The sequence below is a fragment of the Globicephala melas genome, chromosome 11 (genome assembly GCF_963455315.2).
Source record: "Globicephala melas chromosome 11, mGloMel1.2, whole genome shotgun sequence".
NCBI lineage: Eukaryota > Metazoa > Chordata > Mammalia > Artiodactyla > Delphinidae > Globicephala > Globicephala melas.
Window position 1 is genome coordinate 7,110,277 of NC_083324.2, and position 15,866 is coordinate 7,126,142.

General features: G+C 50.0%; 1 protein-coding gene across 7 annotated transcripts; it reads left to right on the forward strand.

Moving 5' to 3' along the window:
* The first annotated feature begins 8,610 nt into the window (after positions 1-8,610).
* On the forward strand, positions 8,611-15,736 carry PRRT3 (proline rich transmembrane protein 3). Of its 7 annotated transcripts, none has more exons than XM_060308417.1 (5): positions 8,611-8,847; positions 9,144-9,212; positions 11,391-12,465; positions 12,677-12,832; positions 13,440-15,736. In XM_060308417.1, the coding sequence occupies exons 3-5, from the start codon at positions 11,448-11,450 to the stop codon at positions 15,197-15,199; spliced, it is 2,934 nt and encodes a 977-aa protein (XP_060164400.1). In that variant the 5' UTR covers positions 8,611-8,847; positions 9,144-9,212; positions 11,391-11,447; the 3' UTR covers positions 15,200-15,736. The 7 variants fall into 7 exon arrangements, with proteins under 7 accessions (XP_060164400.1, XP_060164401.1, XP_060164399.1 ...); XM_060308418.1 differs by having other exon boundaries at positions 9,147-9,212; XM_060308420.1 differs by lacking the exon at positions 8,611-8,847 and adding an exon at positions 8,855-9,016.
* The last annotated feature ends 130 nt before the right edge of the window (positions 15,737-15,866 follow it).

A 15,866-nucleotide genomic window follows, 5' to 3' on the forward strand; every position in this document is an offset into this window, starting at 1 on the left:
TTATCGTGTGTGCTTCTTGGAGTTTAATTTGGGTCAGACTGCTAGATGAGCGTTCTACCTTTTCCACCAACCTGGACTTAGAACCTGAAACCATTTAGGACAACCTGAAATGTCCACTTACTGATCGCGGTATGGAAGGCACCTTGCATGGAAGGCTAAACATTGACAGTTGCACAACACAGCTCAGAAAAATAATGATGACTTAGATTTGAGGACAGTAGGTAAACCTGCACTTAGAGGCAAAAGTCAGTGTGGTTCCTCTGTCTGGTCTGTAAGGAGTGTGATGGGCATGGATGTATGTGTGAGACTACATTACTAGATTACTAACTGAAGAATACTGCAGTTGCAAGTGGTAGAAACAGAACTCAATGTGGCTTAAGCAATTTTTTTTAAAGGAATGTAAGGTGGTTCAGTAACTAAAATGTTCAGGGGTCAGTGTCTTCACTGTAGCCAGGGCCTCACTGATATCATCAAGACTTGGTTGCTTTCTCAGGCCTGCCTTTTTCTACAATCAGGTAGTTTGTCTTCTCATGGAGACACCAGCTTAGTAACCCCAGTGAAAAGCACCCCTTAAAATTCCAATAAAAGTCAGGCTACTTGATTTGGGTCATGTACACATTCCAGGAAATGCTTAGCCCTACCTAACTATAAGGAATGAAAACGGGATAAGGATGATTCCCTAAAGGAAAATAGGGGTGTTGCTGCCAGAGGTAGGTGGCATGGGTACCAGGAAAGAAAAAACAATCATGTTTTACCCTTTAATAACCTGGAATGTTTCCCAAAGAAGGTACTGCCCTATCTTAGTAGGCCATGAAGTCTGCAAATATTTACTGGATTTCTACAACATGCCCCATGCCATGCTGGATATTTTCAGATTTTCCTGTTCACTAAACAAGACATTCATTGACCATCTGCCCAAAACTGTGCACACGAGCAAGCCACACTCCAGACCTTAAGAGCTCAGAAAACTGTGTCACATGTCATGACAGGGATAATCCGAGGGAGGCTGTGGGAATGTCCTGCAAGTCATCCAACCTGGGAGGCCCAGCAAAGTATCATCTCAAGATGTGAAGGATTACAAGGAATTAGATACAGAGCCAGGGGAAGATATAAGGGAAGATTATCCCAGGCAGACGGAACAGTGTATGCAAGGTCCCAAGAGCTGAGGTGGTGGTGTTTTCACGAAACCAAAACAAGACTTGGGTGACCCTGAAGTGTAGAGAATAAAAAGATGTAATGAGCGCCGGGTTACTTTAAATGAATAGTAAGGCATTTGAATTATATCTCTATAAAGCTGCAGTTAAAAAAAAAGAAAAAAAAAAAGACGTGATGAAGCAAAGGCAAGCCCAGATGGCAGAGAGCCTGTAAGTCACCCCTCAGACACGAACTTGATCTTGACATGGCTTCAGGAGCCTTGTGGAGGGACTGATGGGAAAGGATTTGCTACTGGGCAGGGAAAGGAGTGGATGGGGTAGAAGTGGAGAGTGAGACGGTAGTGAGGTCATAGTGGGGTGGACTTGAGGCCATTTAGATGATTAGCTCCTCCTTTCTTGCTCTGATTCAGTGTGTGGCTTTGCATAAGACACTTCCCCTCTCTGGGCCTCAGTCTCCCCATCTGCCAAAAGGAGATCTGCAGCCACTTTGGAAAACAGTCTGGCAGTTCCTCAGAAGCTTAAACAAAGTTTCCATATGATCCACTCCTAGATAGATATCCCAAGAGAAATGAGAACGTATGTCCACACAAAAACTTGTACACCTTCGCTCACAGCAGCATTATTCACAATAGCCAAAAAGCGGAAACCACCCAGATGTCCATCAACCGATGAATGCATGTATAAAATATGGTATATCCATACAATGGAATATCATTCAGTAATAAAAAGAATGAAGTTCTGACAACCTATGATGCGATGAAGTGTGGAACTAAATGAAGACAATCACAAAAGATCACATATACGATCCTATTTCTTATGAAATGTCCAGAATGGGCAAAGCCATAGGGTCAAAAGATAGATTAGTGGTTGCCAGGGCTTGCGAGGAGGAAAATGGGGAGTGATTGCCAATGGGTACAGGTTTCTTTTGGGGGTAATGAAAATGTTCTGGTGGGAATGTAAATTGGTATAACCACTATGGAGAACATTATGGAGGTTCCTTAAAAAACTAAAAATAGAATCACCATATGATCCTGCAATCACACTCCTGGGTATATACCCGGAAAAAACTATAATTCACAAAAAATACATGTACCCCAATGTTCACTGCAGCACTATTTACAATAGCCAAGACATGGAAGCAACCTAAATGTCCATCGACAGATGAATGGATAAGAAAGATGTGTTATATATATACAATGGAATATTACTCAGCCATGAAAAAACGCAATAATGCCATTTGCAGCAACATGGATGGACCTAGAGATTATCATACAGTACTAAGTAAAGTAAGCCAGATAAGAGAAAGACAAATATATGTTATCACTTGTATGTGCAATCTAAAAAAAAAAAGGTACAGGGACTTCCCTGGCGGTCCAGTGGTTAAGATTCCGTGCTCCCAATGGAGGGCACATGGGTTCTATCCCTGGTCAGGAAACTAAGATCCCGCATGCTGCATGGCACAGCCATAAATAAATGAATAAATAAAATGAATAAATAAAAATTTTAAAAGGTACAAATGAACTTATTCACAGAACAGAAATAGACCTACAGACATAGAAAACAAACTTATGGTTACCAAAGGGGAAAGGGGTGGGGGATAAATTAGGAGTTTGGGATTAACATATACACACTACTATATACAAAACAGATAACCGACAAGGAACTACTGTGTAGAACAGGGAACTATACTCAGTACTTTATAATAACCTGTTAGGGAAAAGAATCTGAAAAAGAATATATGTGTATATATATGTGTGTGTGTGTATATATATCTGAATCACTGTGCTGTACACATGAAACTAACACAACATTGTAAATCAATTATACTTCAATAATAAAAAATATAATAAAGAAGAAAATGTTCTAAAGTTGTGGTGATAGGGACTTCCCTGGTGGCGCAGTAGTTAAGAATCCGCCTGCCAGTGCAGGGGACACGGCTTGAAGCCCTGGTCAGGGAAGATCCCACATGCCGTGGAGCAACTAAGCCCGTGCACCACAACTACTGAGCCTGCGCTCTAGAGTCTGTGAGCCACAACTGCTGAGCCTGCGTGCCACAACTAATGAAGCCCACGCACCTAGAGCCTGTGCTCTGCAACAAAGAGAAGCCACTGCAGTGAGAGGCCCTCGCCCCACAACAAAGAGTAGCCCCGCTCGCCACAACTAGAGAAAACCCACGCGCAGCAACGCAGATCCAACAGCCAAAAATAAATAAATAAATGTATTTTTAAAATGAAATAAAAAATAAAATTGTAATGATAGCTGCACAACTTCGTGAATATAATAAAACCCACTGAATAGTATACCTTAAATAGGTGAATTTTGTCATGTGAATTACATCACTGTTAAGTGGGAGAGGGGGATCATAAGCCCTTGGCAGCTGACATCAAGATCTCTCATGGTCATGGCTACGAGAGGTTCTTGTAGACTATCCAGGCTGCAGAAGGAGGGCATCGAGGAGACATCTGCGACTGCTGGGTGCAGAGGGGTGTCAGGGGTCTGCCAGCATGTCCCTGAGCCTCTCCTGTGCTTTAACCCCCTGCCCTGCCACCCCTCCTGCTGACCCTGCTCTCACCTTGGTCCCACCTCCCCATCTCCCGGGCTCTGGGGCAGCCTGGGAAGGTCAGTGGGCTTCAGAAACCTGAGTTCTGTATCCCTGCCCCTCCAAAGTGGGCTAGTACCCAATACCTAAAATGTTTTATTGAAATTTATTTTTGTGAGCAACCAGCTCACAAAATGCACAGCCAACCCTGTGCAATCTTTTCCTTTCTTCCATTTCTTTGTGAATTTCTTTTTCACTTAAAAGTTCTTATTATGGAGAATTTCAACCATACACAAGAGTGGAGATGATAGTATAAGGACGTACCCATCTCCCTCCACTGATAATGAATAATTCTCAACAGTTTGCCAGTATTTCATGTCTCTTCCAAACCCGCTTTTTTGCCTGGAGTGTTTTAAAAGTAAATCTTAGATACGATATCATTTCACACATAAATATTTTAGTAAGTAGCTCTAACAGGTAAGGAATTTTTAAAACATGACCCACTATGCCGTTATCCACCTAGTCCAAACATGTTTATCCTTTAGTCTGCTAAGGACCAACCAATGTTCAGACCACCCCCAGGCATCTTAAAACGCCTGTGTGCAGTTGGTTGGTTTGGGTGAGGATCCCAACAAGGCCCACATGTGGCATTTGACTGCTATGTCTCTTAAGTCTCTTTTATAACATTTTCCCCTCCCCCTGCTTTTTTTCAAGCTGTTTATTTGTTGAAGAAGCCACGTATTTGTTACAGAAGTCTGTGAGTCTTTTTGAAAGTATTCTTATCTGGATGGGAAACCAAATCTTTAGATTATTTTTCGCTTCAAGGAAAGATTAAGGGGAATTAACGATAGATAGATGAATTCGTGATAGATGCGTAGAAAATTAAGCAAGTAAAAAACCAAGCAACACTTACCCCAAGAAAAACAGAACATCTAGCAAAGGAATTATAATCACGGTACACTCCTGACTCAGCCTGAATAATCTGTCTCGTGGTTCTTGTAAATGCAGACTTATGATATAAACAAAGGCTGCGCAGAAAAATGTGGAAGGCAGTATGAGAGCTAAATCTTCACGTTCCTTTGTAGTAGTCAATAGGTAGAATCTAAAACTGAAAAAAAAAATTTAACATTAGCAGCATAAATCTGATGCTTAGAAAATAAATATAAAAACCAGAAGGAATAATCAGAAATACCAGAAAGAGTTGAAGGGAATTGGGAGTGAGAGGGAATGAAATAAGGAACAGTTGATTTTAAAGTGTGTACTGGATAATCAGACTTATTAACAACAAAAAACTATGTTTTTGAAAAGACTGGGTTCGTTTAGTTGGTATCCGTGGAGGCTAAAATCTGAGAAGGAATGAGTTAAGACTGCAGGAACCCTTGAGGCTTAATTTGGCCAGTTGAGTGAAAGGGTATAATTGTTCCTGTCCTCAGAGATAGGACAGCGGGGCAGAACACAAAGAATGTCCTCCAGGCGGCAGCATCTCGCCCACACCCCACCGCACCCGCCACCCCCCCCACCACCCACCCCCCCCACCCCCCCCCACCCCCGTGCTGCCTTTTGTTCCTCTGCTCCTGCCCGCCAGAGCTACCAGCCAGAAAAGAAATGCCAGCCAACTGTCCTGTCTAAGCAGGAGATGTCATCATTGCTGTGACTCACCTTTGCCTTTTCCTTCTCTCTCCCTTTCCTTGGGAGCTTCCCAGGTACTCTAGGTTAGGAGCTCCCAACAACTCCCAACGCTGGTGGTTTGCTGTCCTTTCAAGAGATCCCAGTTGGAGGCCTATTTTCAGACTCAAACTCCTAGCACAGTTGGAGCCACCTGGAAGGCCTGGGTTTTTCATCTCCCCTTCTCTCTCTGAGATGCCTCCAGAGGGGCAGGATGGTGTCATCACTCTTAAGATCACTGGCTCTTATGGTTTGGCTTCTTATTTGCTGTGTGTCCTTGGACAAATTACTTCACCTCTCTGAGCTTGGACTTGCTGGCTGTAAAATAGAGAGCATAATAATATATAGGGTTGCTGTCAGGAATTAAAAAGAATAATGCATGTACGCTGTGTAGCACAGCTCCTGGCAGACTAAGCTCTTGGTAAACAGAGCTACTGACCATCCCCCATGAGCTTGGAATCATCCCTTGCCCATTCTTGCTGTCCCAGAGTCTCCAGGATGATGCTAGGAGCTCCTCTGAGAGTCAGGATACTCCCCACCTACACCTGGCACCCCATGCTCCCCACTTACGTTCACCTCCACGCCCCCCCCCCCCCCCCCCCGTCAGTCTCCTCTTTCCATTGGATCAGCTTTCATCTTGGCCTCTGGGCAAAGGGATCATAATATCCCTTGCCTTTGTGTGTGATCTCAAAAGCCCTACCAATCCATGGTTTGGAAACACAATGGGATTGGGGCTCCTGGCTCCAAAGAGGTATCCAGGGAGCAGGGAAAGGATCCTGAGTGGATTGGGGGTTGGGCACTGTCAAGGCAGTGAGACTCTGCAGGGGCATGAATGGGTGGTCCACGCACACACACCCTGCCCTCCTCGGGGGAAACTGAGGAAGGGAACCAAGCCGGCTCCAAACCTGCTGAGGGAATCTCGACATCTCTAAGGAGACTTATTAGAGAGTTCACAGGAGGCACTGAGAAGAGGGACCTGGACCCCGCAGCTTCTGTAGTGCACCCCTAGAACTGTCCTCCCACCAAGACTGCCCACAGGGGAAAAGACAGAGGTCCCTCAAAGGAAATTAGGATACTGTCAGGAAGAGAGATCTTGGACAATGCCAAAAAATGCCAATTATCTATTACATATAGAATCAGGATCTAGATAACTTCCCACAAGATCAGAACAACTGGTTAGATCTAACAAGATAAAATAAACAACAAATAAATGTAGCATCCTACAGTGAGGGTCAAGAGACCAAATGCACACAACGAGATGAGGAAGACCTAGTCAATACTGGGCAATAAAGTGATGTGGCTGCCAGAAACATTACTTTAGGGTGAGGTCATATTAATAGAGGAGTAGAATCTAGGAAAGGGGAGGTGAAAGTTCAGCTTTATTCTCAACTGGGTTCAGTTCCAAGAGTTATACTTTAAAGAGGACATCATTAACCTGGTAAAAAGGAAACAGAGGAGAGATGTCACAATGGTGAAATCCCAGAACCCTGTCCTTCGAGGAAAGACTAAAAGAACTGGGAGCGTTTGGCCTGGAAGGAGAAAATTCTAGAGAAATGAGAGATGACTTTACAATCCTGAAGGGGTTCCCACAAGAAAAACAGTAAAGCTGGTCAGATGATATGGTGAAATGGGAAAAGCCTGAACCCTCTCCCAGAGTCAGAAAAGCTGGATTCAGTCTCCCCCGTTTATCAGCTACTAGGGACTGAACACCCTTCAAACTGCAACATGTCAGACACAACTAATGGCTGAGTATTGCTCTTCTGTGAGAGACGCAGGTAGGAAAACACTGGGAGAGAGATTTCAGCTCAAACCTAGGAAGGATCTTTCTTTCTTTTTAAAATATTTATCCTTCTTATCTCTGATCACAAAAGAAATACATGATTGTATTAAACATTGGTAAACAGAAAAGCAAAATTAGATAAAAATCGCATCACCCACTATTTACCTTCTAATATTTAGGGATAGGATAGATGATTGATTGATTGATTGACAGATGTTAACAAAAATGGGATCATACAAATACTTATCTGAGAGAATTTAGAGTATCAGCATTAATGATGTATATATTAGTATGTAAGGATGCTTACTGCAGTATTGTTTCTAGGAGAAAAAAGAAAAAGCTGTCAACCACCTGATTACTTATCAGTAGGGGAATACCGGGAATGTTTGCGAAACTAACGGTACATCCACAGCATACAATACTGTGCAGCTAATTGAAAGAAAGGGTGGAGCTAGTATGTACTGCCTTCGAAATGTTTCCAACATATATCTGCTTAAGGCAAAACAAAGTTATAGAATAATAGGCATAGTATGACCCCATTTTTGTAGAAATGCATGCACATATATATTTTATATGATGCAAAGAAAACAGAATGGTGTTAACAATGGCTATATCTGGGGGGCAGAGTTGGAGAGACCAAGGATAAGACAGTTCATGTGTTCTTTGAACATTTCTATGTTGCTTGAATTGGGACAATCAGCACATATTACTTTTATAATTCAAATGACTGAAATTTAAATAAACAACAATCTACTCTGGACATGTCTCCAGGCCATTAAAGACTCTACATCGTATTTAATGGCCACATGTATTCCTTGTGTGGATTCCTCTTAATGTGTTGAACCTAATGGTGGAGATTTAGTACATCAGGAGCTGTCCAAAGAGGGACCTGGAGCATTCTGACAGACAGACCTGAAGATGTGCAGACCCACTGACCTAACCATGCCTCAGGGAGGAAATTATCTGATAGGTACACGAGTGCACCTGCACAAAAATGTCTATGCGAGCATGTCCCTGCCTCATTATTCCTGCTAGCAAAAGGCTAGAAACAATCTACATGTCCAACCTCATGAACCAGATAAATAAAAATGACAGGCTGATCATATGCTGTAGTTCTCAACAGTGAATACAAGAAATGAGATGGATCTGTAGAAATGTACATGGAAAATGTGCCAGGATATATTGCAAAGTGAAGGGGAAAAAGGCAAGTTACAGAACGACATGTACAGTATGATCTCTTTTCTATTTAAAAAGTATATATGGCTGTGCCTTGAAAAAGCTGAAGGATACACATCAAGCTGTAGGTAGGATTTACCTGTAGGTCCGTATGTAGTATGTATGTAGCCCTATAAGGATATAGGTCTAGAGACATTAAGGAAGTGAGCTCCCCGTCCCAGGAGGTATGCAAACAGCGATTGGCTGCCCCGTTTTCGGGGATGCTGCGGAAGTGATTTCTACATCCCTCGGAGGTGACCTCAGTTCCCTTCTTAGCCCTGAGAATCTCTCAGAGAGGGGTGGTCAGGACTGGGAGAAGAATCCACCCCTAAGGGGAAAGGGTTAAGCGGGGATGGCGCTCCTGTGGGCGGGCTCCGCCATCGGCAGCGCCGGGCTCTGTTAGCCAAGTCTGAGCATCTCGGAGGATGCGGCGCGGCAAGCGGCTTCAGGGACGCGCGCAAGGTGAACGCGGGGGCTGCCACCTCGGCGCCCAGGTGAGGAGCTGGACTAGGGCGGGGGTGATGGCGGGACCCAGGAAGGGAGCATGGCCTGCAGCCCCCCTCTCAGGTGCGAGCGGCAGGGCCTGCACCAGCGTGCACCCCCCACCCAGGACACTGCGGGAAGGCGCGGAGCCAGGGGAGAGGAGATGGAGGAAAAGGAGAGGTAACCTGAGATGGACCAGCTCCTGGAGGCTGCCCTGCGGCGGCCCTCGCCCTGCCCCCAGGCCGGCCTCTTCCCAGTCCCTGAGGGAGGGAGAACACCCCCCCCACACACAAAAAAATCTCTTCAGCAGCAGGAAACCAGGACTGTGCAGCCCCCTTCTCATTCGGAGGTGACTACATCTCTTGGATTGCGGGTGGTGAGTAGATGGTAGATGCTTACCGCTGAAGGCCCAACTCTGCTTCTCCTGCTCTGCAAAGCTTTTCGGACCCCCTGTGTAAAATGAGCCAATGCGGGTTGCACAGCCCCTAGTATGGCCATTTGCAGCCTGTGTGACCTTGGGCGAGTTGCTCAACCTCTCTGAACCTTGCTTTCTTCCCCTATGAAATGGGTATACCCACACCAGCTTGTTTGGGGAGGGGTGGATAAAATCGAGGACAAGCAGCTAAGCTTAGCACAGGAGCCTAAGTGGGTAAGAGCTCAAAACAGGAGTACTATTATTAACCAGTGCCTGTGTTAGTGGCCTTCCAGTCCTTCCCCCTCAGCTCACCACCACTCCCCACACTGGAACTGAGCCTCCTCTTTGGGTCCCCAGCACCTAGCCTGGGCCAGGAGCAGAGCATGAGCTCGGTGAATGTTTGAGAAACGAACTAATGAGGCAGATTGGGGAATGGGTTTAAGGGGTCTTTGATTCCCCCTAAAATTACCCACAAGCTTTGGTGAACCTGGACACTTTCCTGGGGAGCGCACCTGGAGTTTTCTTCGGCTTCTCAAGGTGTCTGTGAGCCACCAAGGGTCTTTGAGCATAACTGTTTCCCAGAGAGGAAAGGAGCAGGGCCTCTGCCCCTAAACACACCCAGGCACGGGCTCTCACAGCCAATGGCACCCTCTCCTGGTCCCCCTTTCCTGGCCGTGGGGTCCCGTCTTGCCTCCCGGTTCCATTAGGGACTCTCAGGAAGCGGCACCATAAGGGAATATCCACCTGGGCCAGGCATATGCAGTGGCTGGAGACAAGAAATAAAAGACGCAGAAGCCCCAGGAGGGTGGGGGAGAGAGGAGATTATTATACTATGTGACTGGTGTGACAGGAGAGGGTGGAGGGAGTGTCAGGGAAATAAATACTCAAGCTGAAACAAGCCACCATCATATCCTACCTGGATTTCTGCACTAGCCTCTCTCCCCCTTTTAAAACACTTCTCAGATCTCATGACTCCCATGCTTAACATCTCCATTGGCTTCCTGGGACACTTAGAATAAAATGCAGGTGCCTTTTCGTGGCTTTTGAGAAAGGCCCACCTTCCTGATTTCATCTCCCTCTGCTCCTTTCTCCTGAATCTGCTGTGCTCCTCATTCCTGCTGAAGGGCCTCTGCACTTTCTGTTCCCTCCTCCAGATGCTTTTTCTGGATATCATCAAATGGCTGACTCCTTCTTCCCATTCAGCATTTAGCTTAAATATCACCTGAGTGGCCTTTCTAGCACTCCTGGGTCAAGTAGCCCCCCCTCCTTCTATCTCTTAACCCTGTTTTATGTTCTCCATAACTCACCTTATTTAAAATTATTCATTGTCTGTCTCTTACCTAGAACACCAGCTCCATGAGGGCAGGTATCTTGTCAATCTTGTTCACTGCTTTATCCCCAAGGTTTGGCACATAGTATGTCCTCCAATTTTTTGTTGACATAGTTAAGGGGGCTGGTGGGAAAGAAAGCTTTCTGGACAAAAGGAAAAGTAAAAGGGCTCTAATGCTTATTAAGCTGCAATTATGGGCCTGGCCCATCCTGTGTTTTGTTATGTCTTATAAGAGCCCCTTTGAGTTAGGTACTACTATTATACCCATTTTACTGATGGGAAAACCATGATGCAGAGGGGGAAAGTAACTCACTCAGGAAATGGTGAAACTGGGATTGAAACCCAGGTCACTCCTCAAAGGCACGGGTGTATTTCTCTCCCTCTCCACCTCTCTGATATTTGACCTGGGCCCTCAAAAATAGGATTTAAAAAAAAAAAAAAAAGAATAGGATTTCAGCAAGTGAAGGAGAAGGGAGAGGGCATTGCAGGCTGAGGGAAGAGCAGGAGCAAAGGCGGGGCGCCAGGCAGTTCCGCGGGTGTTGAGGGTGAGGTGAGCATCCTGGTGTGGCCTTGGAAGGCCAGGAGAGGAGCTTATATTCTCTCGTGAGGGCGATGGGGGCCATTGACGGTTTAGAATTAGGGCAAGTGGCATGACCAGAGATGCAGTTTTAAAAGGTCACTCTGGGCAGCATGAAGAGGTTGAAGAGGAAGGGGCGGGTAGAGGAGGAAGATTCTTCCTTTCTTTCCCACCAGCTTCCCTGGGGCAGCCATGGGAGACCCATCTCATGCCAACCCCCTCCTTTTTTTAGGCTCATCCCGTGAAGACTGGAAGCTGAGGGCTCCAGGCCCAGGCATCAGAGTGGACCATGGCTCCCAGCCCCTGGGGCTGTGTGTATGGCCTCCTGCTGCTGTTGCTGCTGCTGTCCCTGGGGGCTGGCTCTGCCCTGGGCCGGGGCCTTCCCAGGCCACTTGAGGACTTGGAACCACACTTGATCCCAGGAGCCCACCCCAAGGGCCCTGTTGGCACAGAGCCCCAGGCCTTTGACTTCTTCTGGGAGAAGCCCAGAGATGAGAGCCCCTGGAACTCCAATGTCCCCCAGGTCCCTGCTGAGGAGGTGCCTGAGAGGCCCACAGACTCCCTTGGCCCAGCCCTGCATGGACCTAAAGCATCCCATGGGGTGCAGAGAGAAGGACTCCCAGTAACTGATGACCTCCAGGTGGCTCGAGGGCCAATTTTTCAGGGCTGGACAGGACCTCCTGAATCACAGGAGTCTATGGAGCAAGAAGCACCAGCCCCCTATCCAGTGGGCACCCCCCATCTCACTTTCATCCCCACAACTCCCAGACTCCAACTCGGGCTAGCCACAGTTCCCCCCACCCCAGGGCAGCCTGGAAGCCAAGTGGGACAGCGACCACCTAGAGATGAGGGTCTTGTGGCCAAAGCCAAGATCAGGGTCTCAGAGACATCCCCCTGGCACCACAAGGGCCCTCCCCACACTCCTGTGCCACGCCCAGGCACTGTCATGAGGCCAGGGCTGAAAGAACAGGGTGGGAGTGAGGAGGACTTCCAGGAGGCAGCTCAAGGCCCCCTCCTCACTCAGCAGGAGCCAGCAGCCCCTGATGCTGGCTCAGCATCACCAGCTGAGGTGGCATCCTCTCAGGAGCCTGGGTCCCAGCCGGACCTGGCATTGGCCAGAAGCCTTCCTCCTGCTGAGGAGCTGCCCATGGAGCTCCCCAAGAAGGCTGGAGGTGGGGAGACCTGGGAAGTCAGTATTCCAAGTCCCTCACCCAAACAGACTGACCTCCCTGATGTTAGGGGCTCATCAGGACCCCAGCCCTCAGGTCTCCCAGCCTCAGAGACTCCTCATGGGCAGCCCAAGCCAGGTGGGTATCAAAGTGAGGGTGCTGAGCAGGGCTGGGACGGGCAGTGTTCTAGGGCAGCTGGATGCCCCAGTTTCTGTGTGACCTCTGATCCCTCTGGGTCCTGCTTTCCTCATTCTGGCAAATGAGGGTGACTGTGCCTCCCTCCTGGGGGATTAGATTTTGGGGAACGCTGGAGGGTCAGGCAAAGCAATGACTGCTTTTGTTATTTCAGAGATAGCAGCAATGAATGGAGCAGACCCCATCTCCCCCCAGCGGGTGAGAGGAGCAGTGGAGGCCCCAGGTACCCCCAAGTCCCTCATCCCTGGCCCTTCGGACCCTGGCCCAACTACAAACGGAACAGAGAGCCCTGTGGGAGCCCTGCAGCCAGGTGAGGGCATGGCTCAGGGGTTGGGGAGATCGGGTACTCTAACACCTAAGAACTTGTGTGAGGTATATATGCGAGGGTGGGGAGTGAATGGGGACAAACACCTCCTTAAAGGAAATGGCCAACAACTTCAAACAACTTAGGATAATAAACTACTACTCACTGGGTACTCTGGGAGAAGTCATTTGCACTTTGGGGGCTAGAAAATTCTTAAATATAAATTCTTAAGTATACACGGGTATATTTAGTGCAGTGATTCTCCAACTCCCACAGCTCGCCAGAGGAGCTTTTAAAAAATTCCAATGCCCAGGCCCTAGCACAAGGAATTCTGACGGAGTTGATCTCCAGGTGATTCTAATATGCAGTCCCCGTTGAGAGCTGCTGGAATGTTAATAAAAATGATAGGTCACATCCATTTAACACTTATTGGGTGTTGGGGACTGTGCTAAACATTTAATCCTCACCACAACCCAGTGAGGAGGGGTGCTGTTACCATCCCCATTTTACAGATGTGCTTAGAAAAGTTAAGTAACTTGCTCACCACACCGGAGGATGATGGAAAATCAAAAGTACCTTTCAAAGGGCTATTTTAATATTATTATTGTTGCAGATGAAGCTGAGGAGTGGCCGGGGCGCCCCCAAAGCCATCCCCCAGCGCCCCCTGTCCAGGCCCCCTCGACGTCACGCCGGGGCCTCATTCGGGTCACCACGCAGCGTGCCCTGGGCCAGCCACCCCCTCCGGAGCCCTCCGCCAGCTCCGTGGCATCAGTCCCAGCCTCCAGCCCCCCGGCCAACGCCACCTCACCCCCCCTGCGCTGGGGTCCCCTGCGGCGGGTGCTGAGCTTTTCCTGGGAGCTGCACGTCTACGGGGTCGGGGTGCTCTTCCTGCTGCCTGCGTTGTTGGCACTGGCCTCGCTGGCAGCCGCCCCTGCGGGGCCCCGGTTGGCACTGGTGGCGGCGGTGCTGGTGCTGGTGGCGTCGGGGCTGCGGTCCGCCTACATGCTCACCGACCCCTATGGCTCGCAGGCACGACTGGGTTTACGCGCCGGCCTGGTGCTCTACAATCTGCCCTTTCCCTTGCTACTCACCGCGCTGGCGGCCCTGACCCTGCTCGGCCTGGGCGCGGGGCTGCCACAGCAGCTGCAGAACCCTCTCCTCCTGGGAGCGCTGGCGTTGGCGCACGGCTTGGGGCTGCTCGCCACAGACCTGCTGTCGGCGAGGCCTGCTTTCAACCTCCTGGCTCAGGGCTTATCGTGCGCCTGGGGCGCGTCCGTGGCTCTGGGCACGCTCTGCCTGTGCCGTCGCCGCCTGCTGGACGGGCCGAGGGGCTGGGATGCCAGTCCAGGCCCGAGGCTGCTGGCCGTGGCGGGCGCGCTGGGGCTGCTGGCCAGTGGCTTGCAGCTGGCGGCCGCGCTCTGGCTGTACCCGGGCCCCGGCCGGGTGGGCCACTTCTCGTGGGCCTGGTGGGGCGTCCACTTCTGGCTGCGCCTGCTGGAGCTGACGTGGGCGCTCACCCTGGCGCTGGCCGCTCTGGCCGCCGCGCGGCCCAGGCCGCCCACAGAGCACGCCTGCTGGGCTAAGCTGCTGCGCCTGGCGTGCCCTGCGCCCTCCGGCAAGAGCGAGGTGCCCGAGAGGCCCAACAACTGCTACGCGGGGCCCAGCAGCGTCGGCGCAGGTACCCTGGACATTAGCAAGAGCCTCATCCGCAACCCGGCGGAGGGTGGGCCTCCAGCCACGCCCAGTTCAGGCGCCTGGGGTTCGGCTGCGTCGCTGGGCCGCGGTCCCCTGGGTGGCCCGGGACTGTCCCGCAGCAGCATGGGGCCGGCGCCATCGATGAGCGAGCTGGACCTGCGGCCGCCATCACCCATCAACCTGAGCCGCAGCATCGACGCCGCGCTCTTCCGAGAGCACTTGGTGCGAGACAGCATCTTCCGGCGCTGCGGCCTCCGTGGCCTGGCCTCCCCGCCGCCCGGGGGCGCGCTGCGGCCGCGCCGGGGCAGCCACCCCGACGCCGAGCCAGACGGCGCAGGTTCTTCGCTCCTCCGCGGCCGCAGCCGGTCGCTCAGCGACGTGCGCGTGCGCGGCCCGGTCCCACCACATGTAGCGGACGAGCCTGAAGGGGCGGCTTCCGGCAGCTCCGTGGACAGCTTCTCACGGGGCTCGCTCAAGATCAGCTGGAACCCCTGGCGCCACGGGCTGTCGTCGATGGACAGTCTGCCCCTGGATGAGCTGCCCAGCACGGTGCAGCTACTGTCTGCCCCAGCTCCTGCCCCGGGTCCCGCCCGGCCCGGGGAGCCCCAGAATGGGATCCAGCCTCAATGCAAGCCCGGAGACTCCCGCAGCGCCTCCAGTGACACCATCGAGCTCTGAGGGGGTCCAGAAACTCAGAACCAGGGCCCCGCCCTCGATGGCCCTACCGCGGCATGACCTTCTGGCATGCTGAGCATTTGAAAAACATTCCGGGAGTATTCCTGGGCCCCAACTGATTGCAGCCTCCGGAGACAGCCGGACACGAACCCACCCCCACCCCCAGATTTTTGTTTTTTAAAATATCTCTATTTTTCAGCGGGTATTTTGCACAGAGGCCATGACTTATGCGGAATACAGGGTGGACATGCACGTATTTGGGAATGGGGAACAGGGTCCAGGTGCCCTAACATCCCATCCAGACTCTCCAGTGTGAAGATGAGGCTCGACTGTCCAGACTGTCCTCTTTGTGCCAAAGAAATAAACCCTTAGGACTTGGCTCAAGCCTCCCTGCGGCCATGCCAGGATCTTGTTTAGAGGATATGCCCACCAGTGATTTCAAGTGCTGTGTTTATTGCGGAGGGGAGGACTTCCAAAGGAAAGGGCCCTCAACCCTTGGAGACTTTAGAAATAATGGCTATCAATATTTCATGGAACATCTGTCTGCTGTACGCTGTCTTCAGCTTTTCACATCCATCACCTTAATTCTCACATTAAGCCTGAGTGAGAAGCGCTGTCATGCCCATTTTATAGATGAGAAGAGTGAAGTTCAGAGATGAAAGTCATTTGT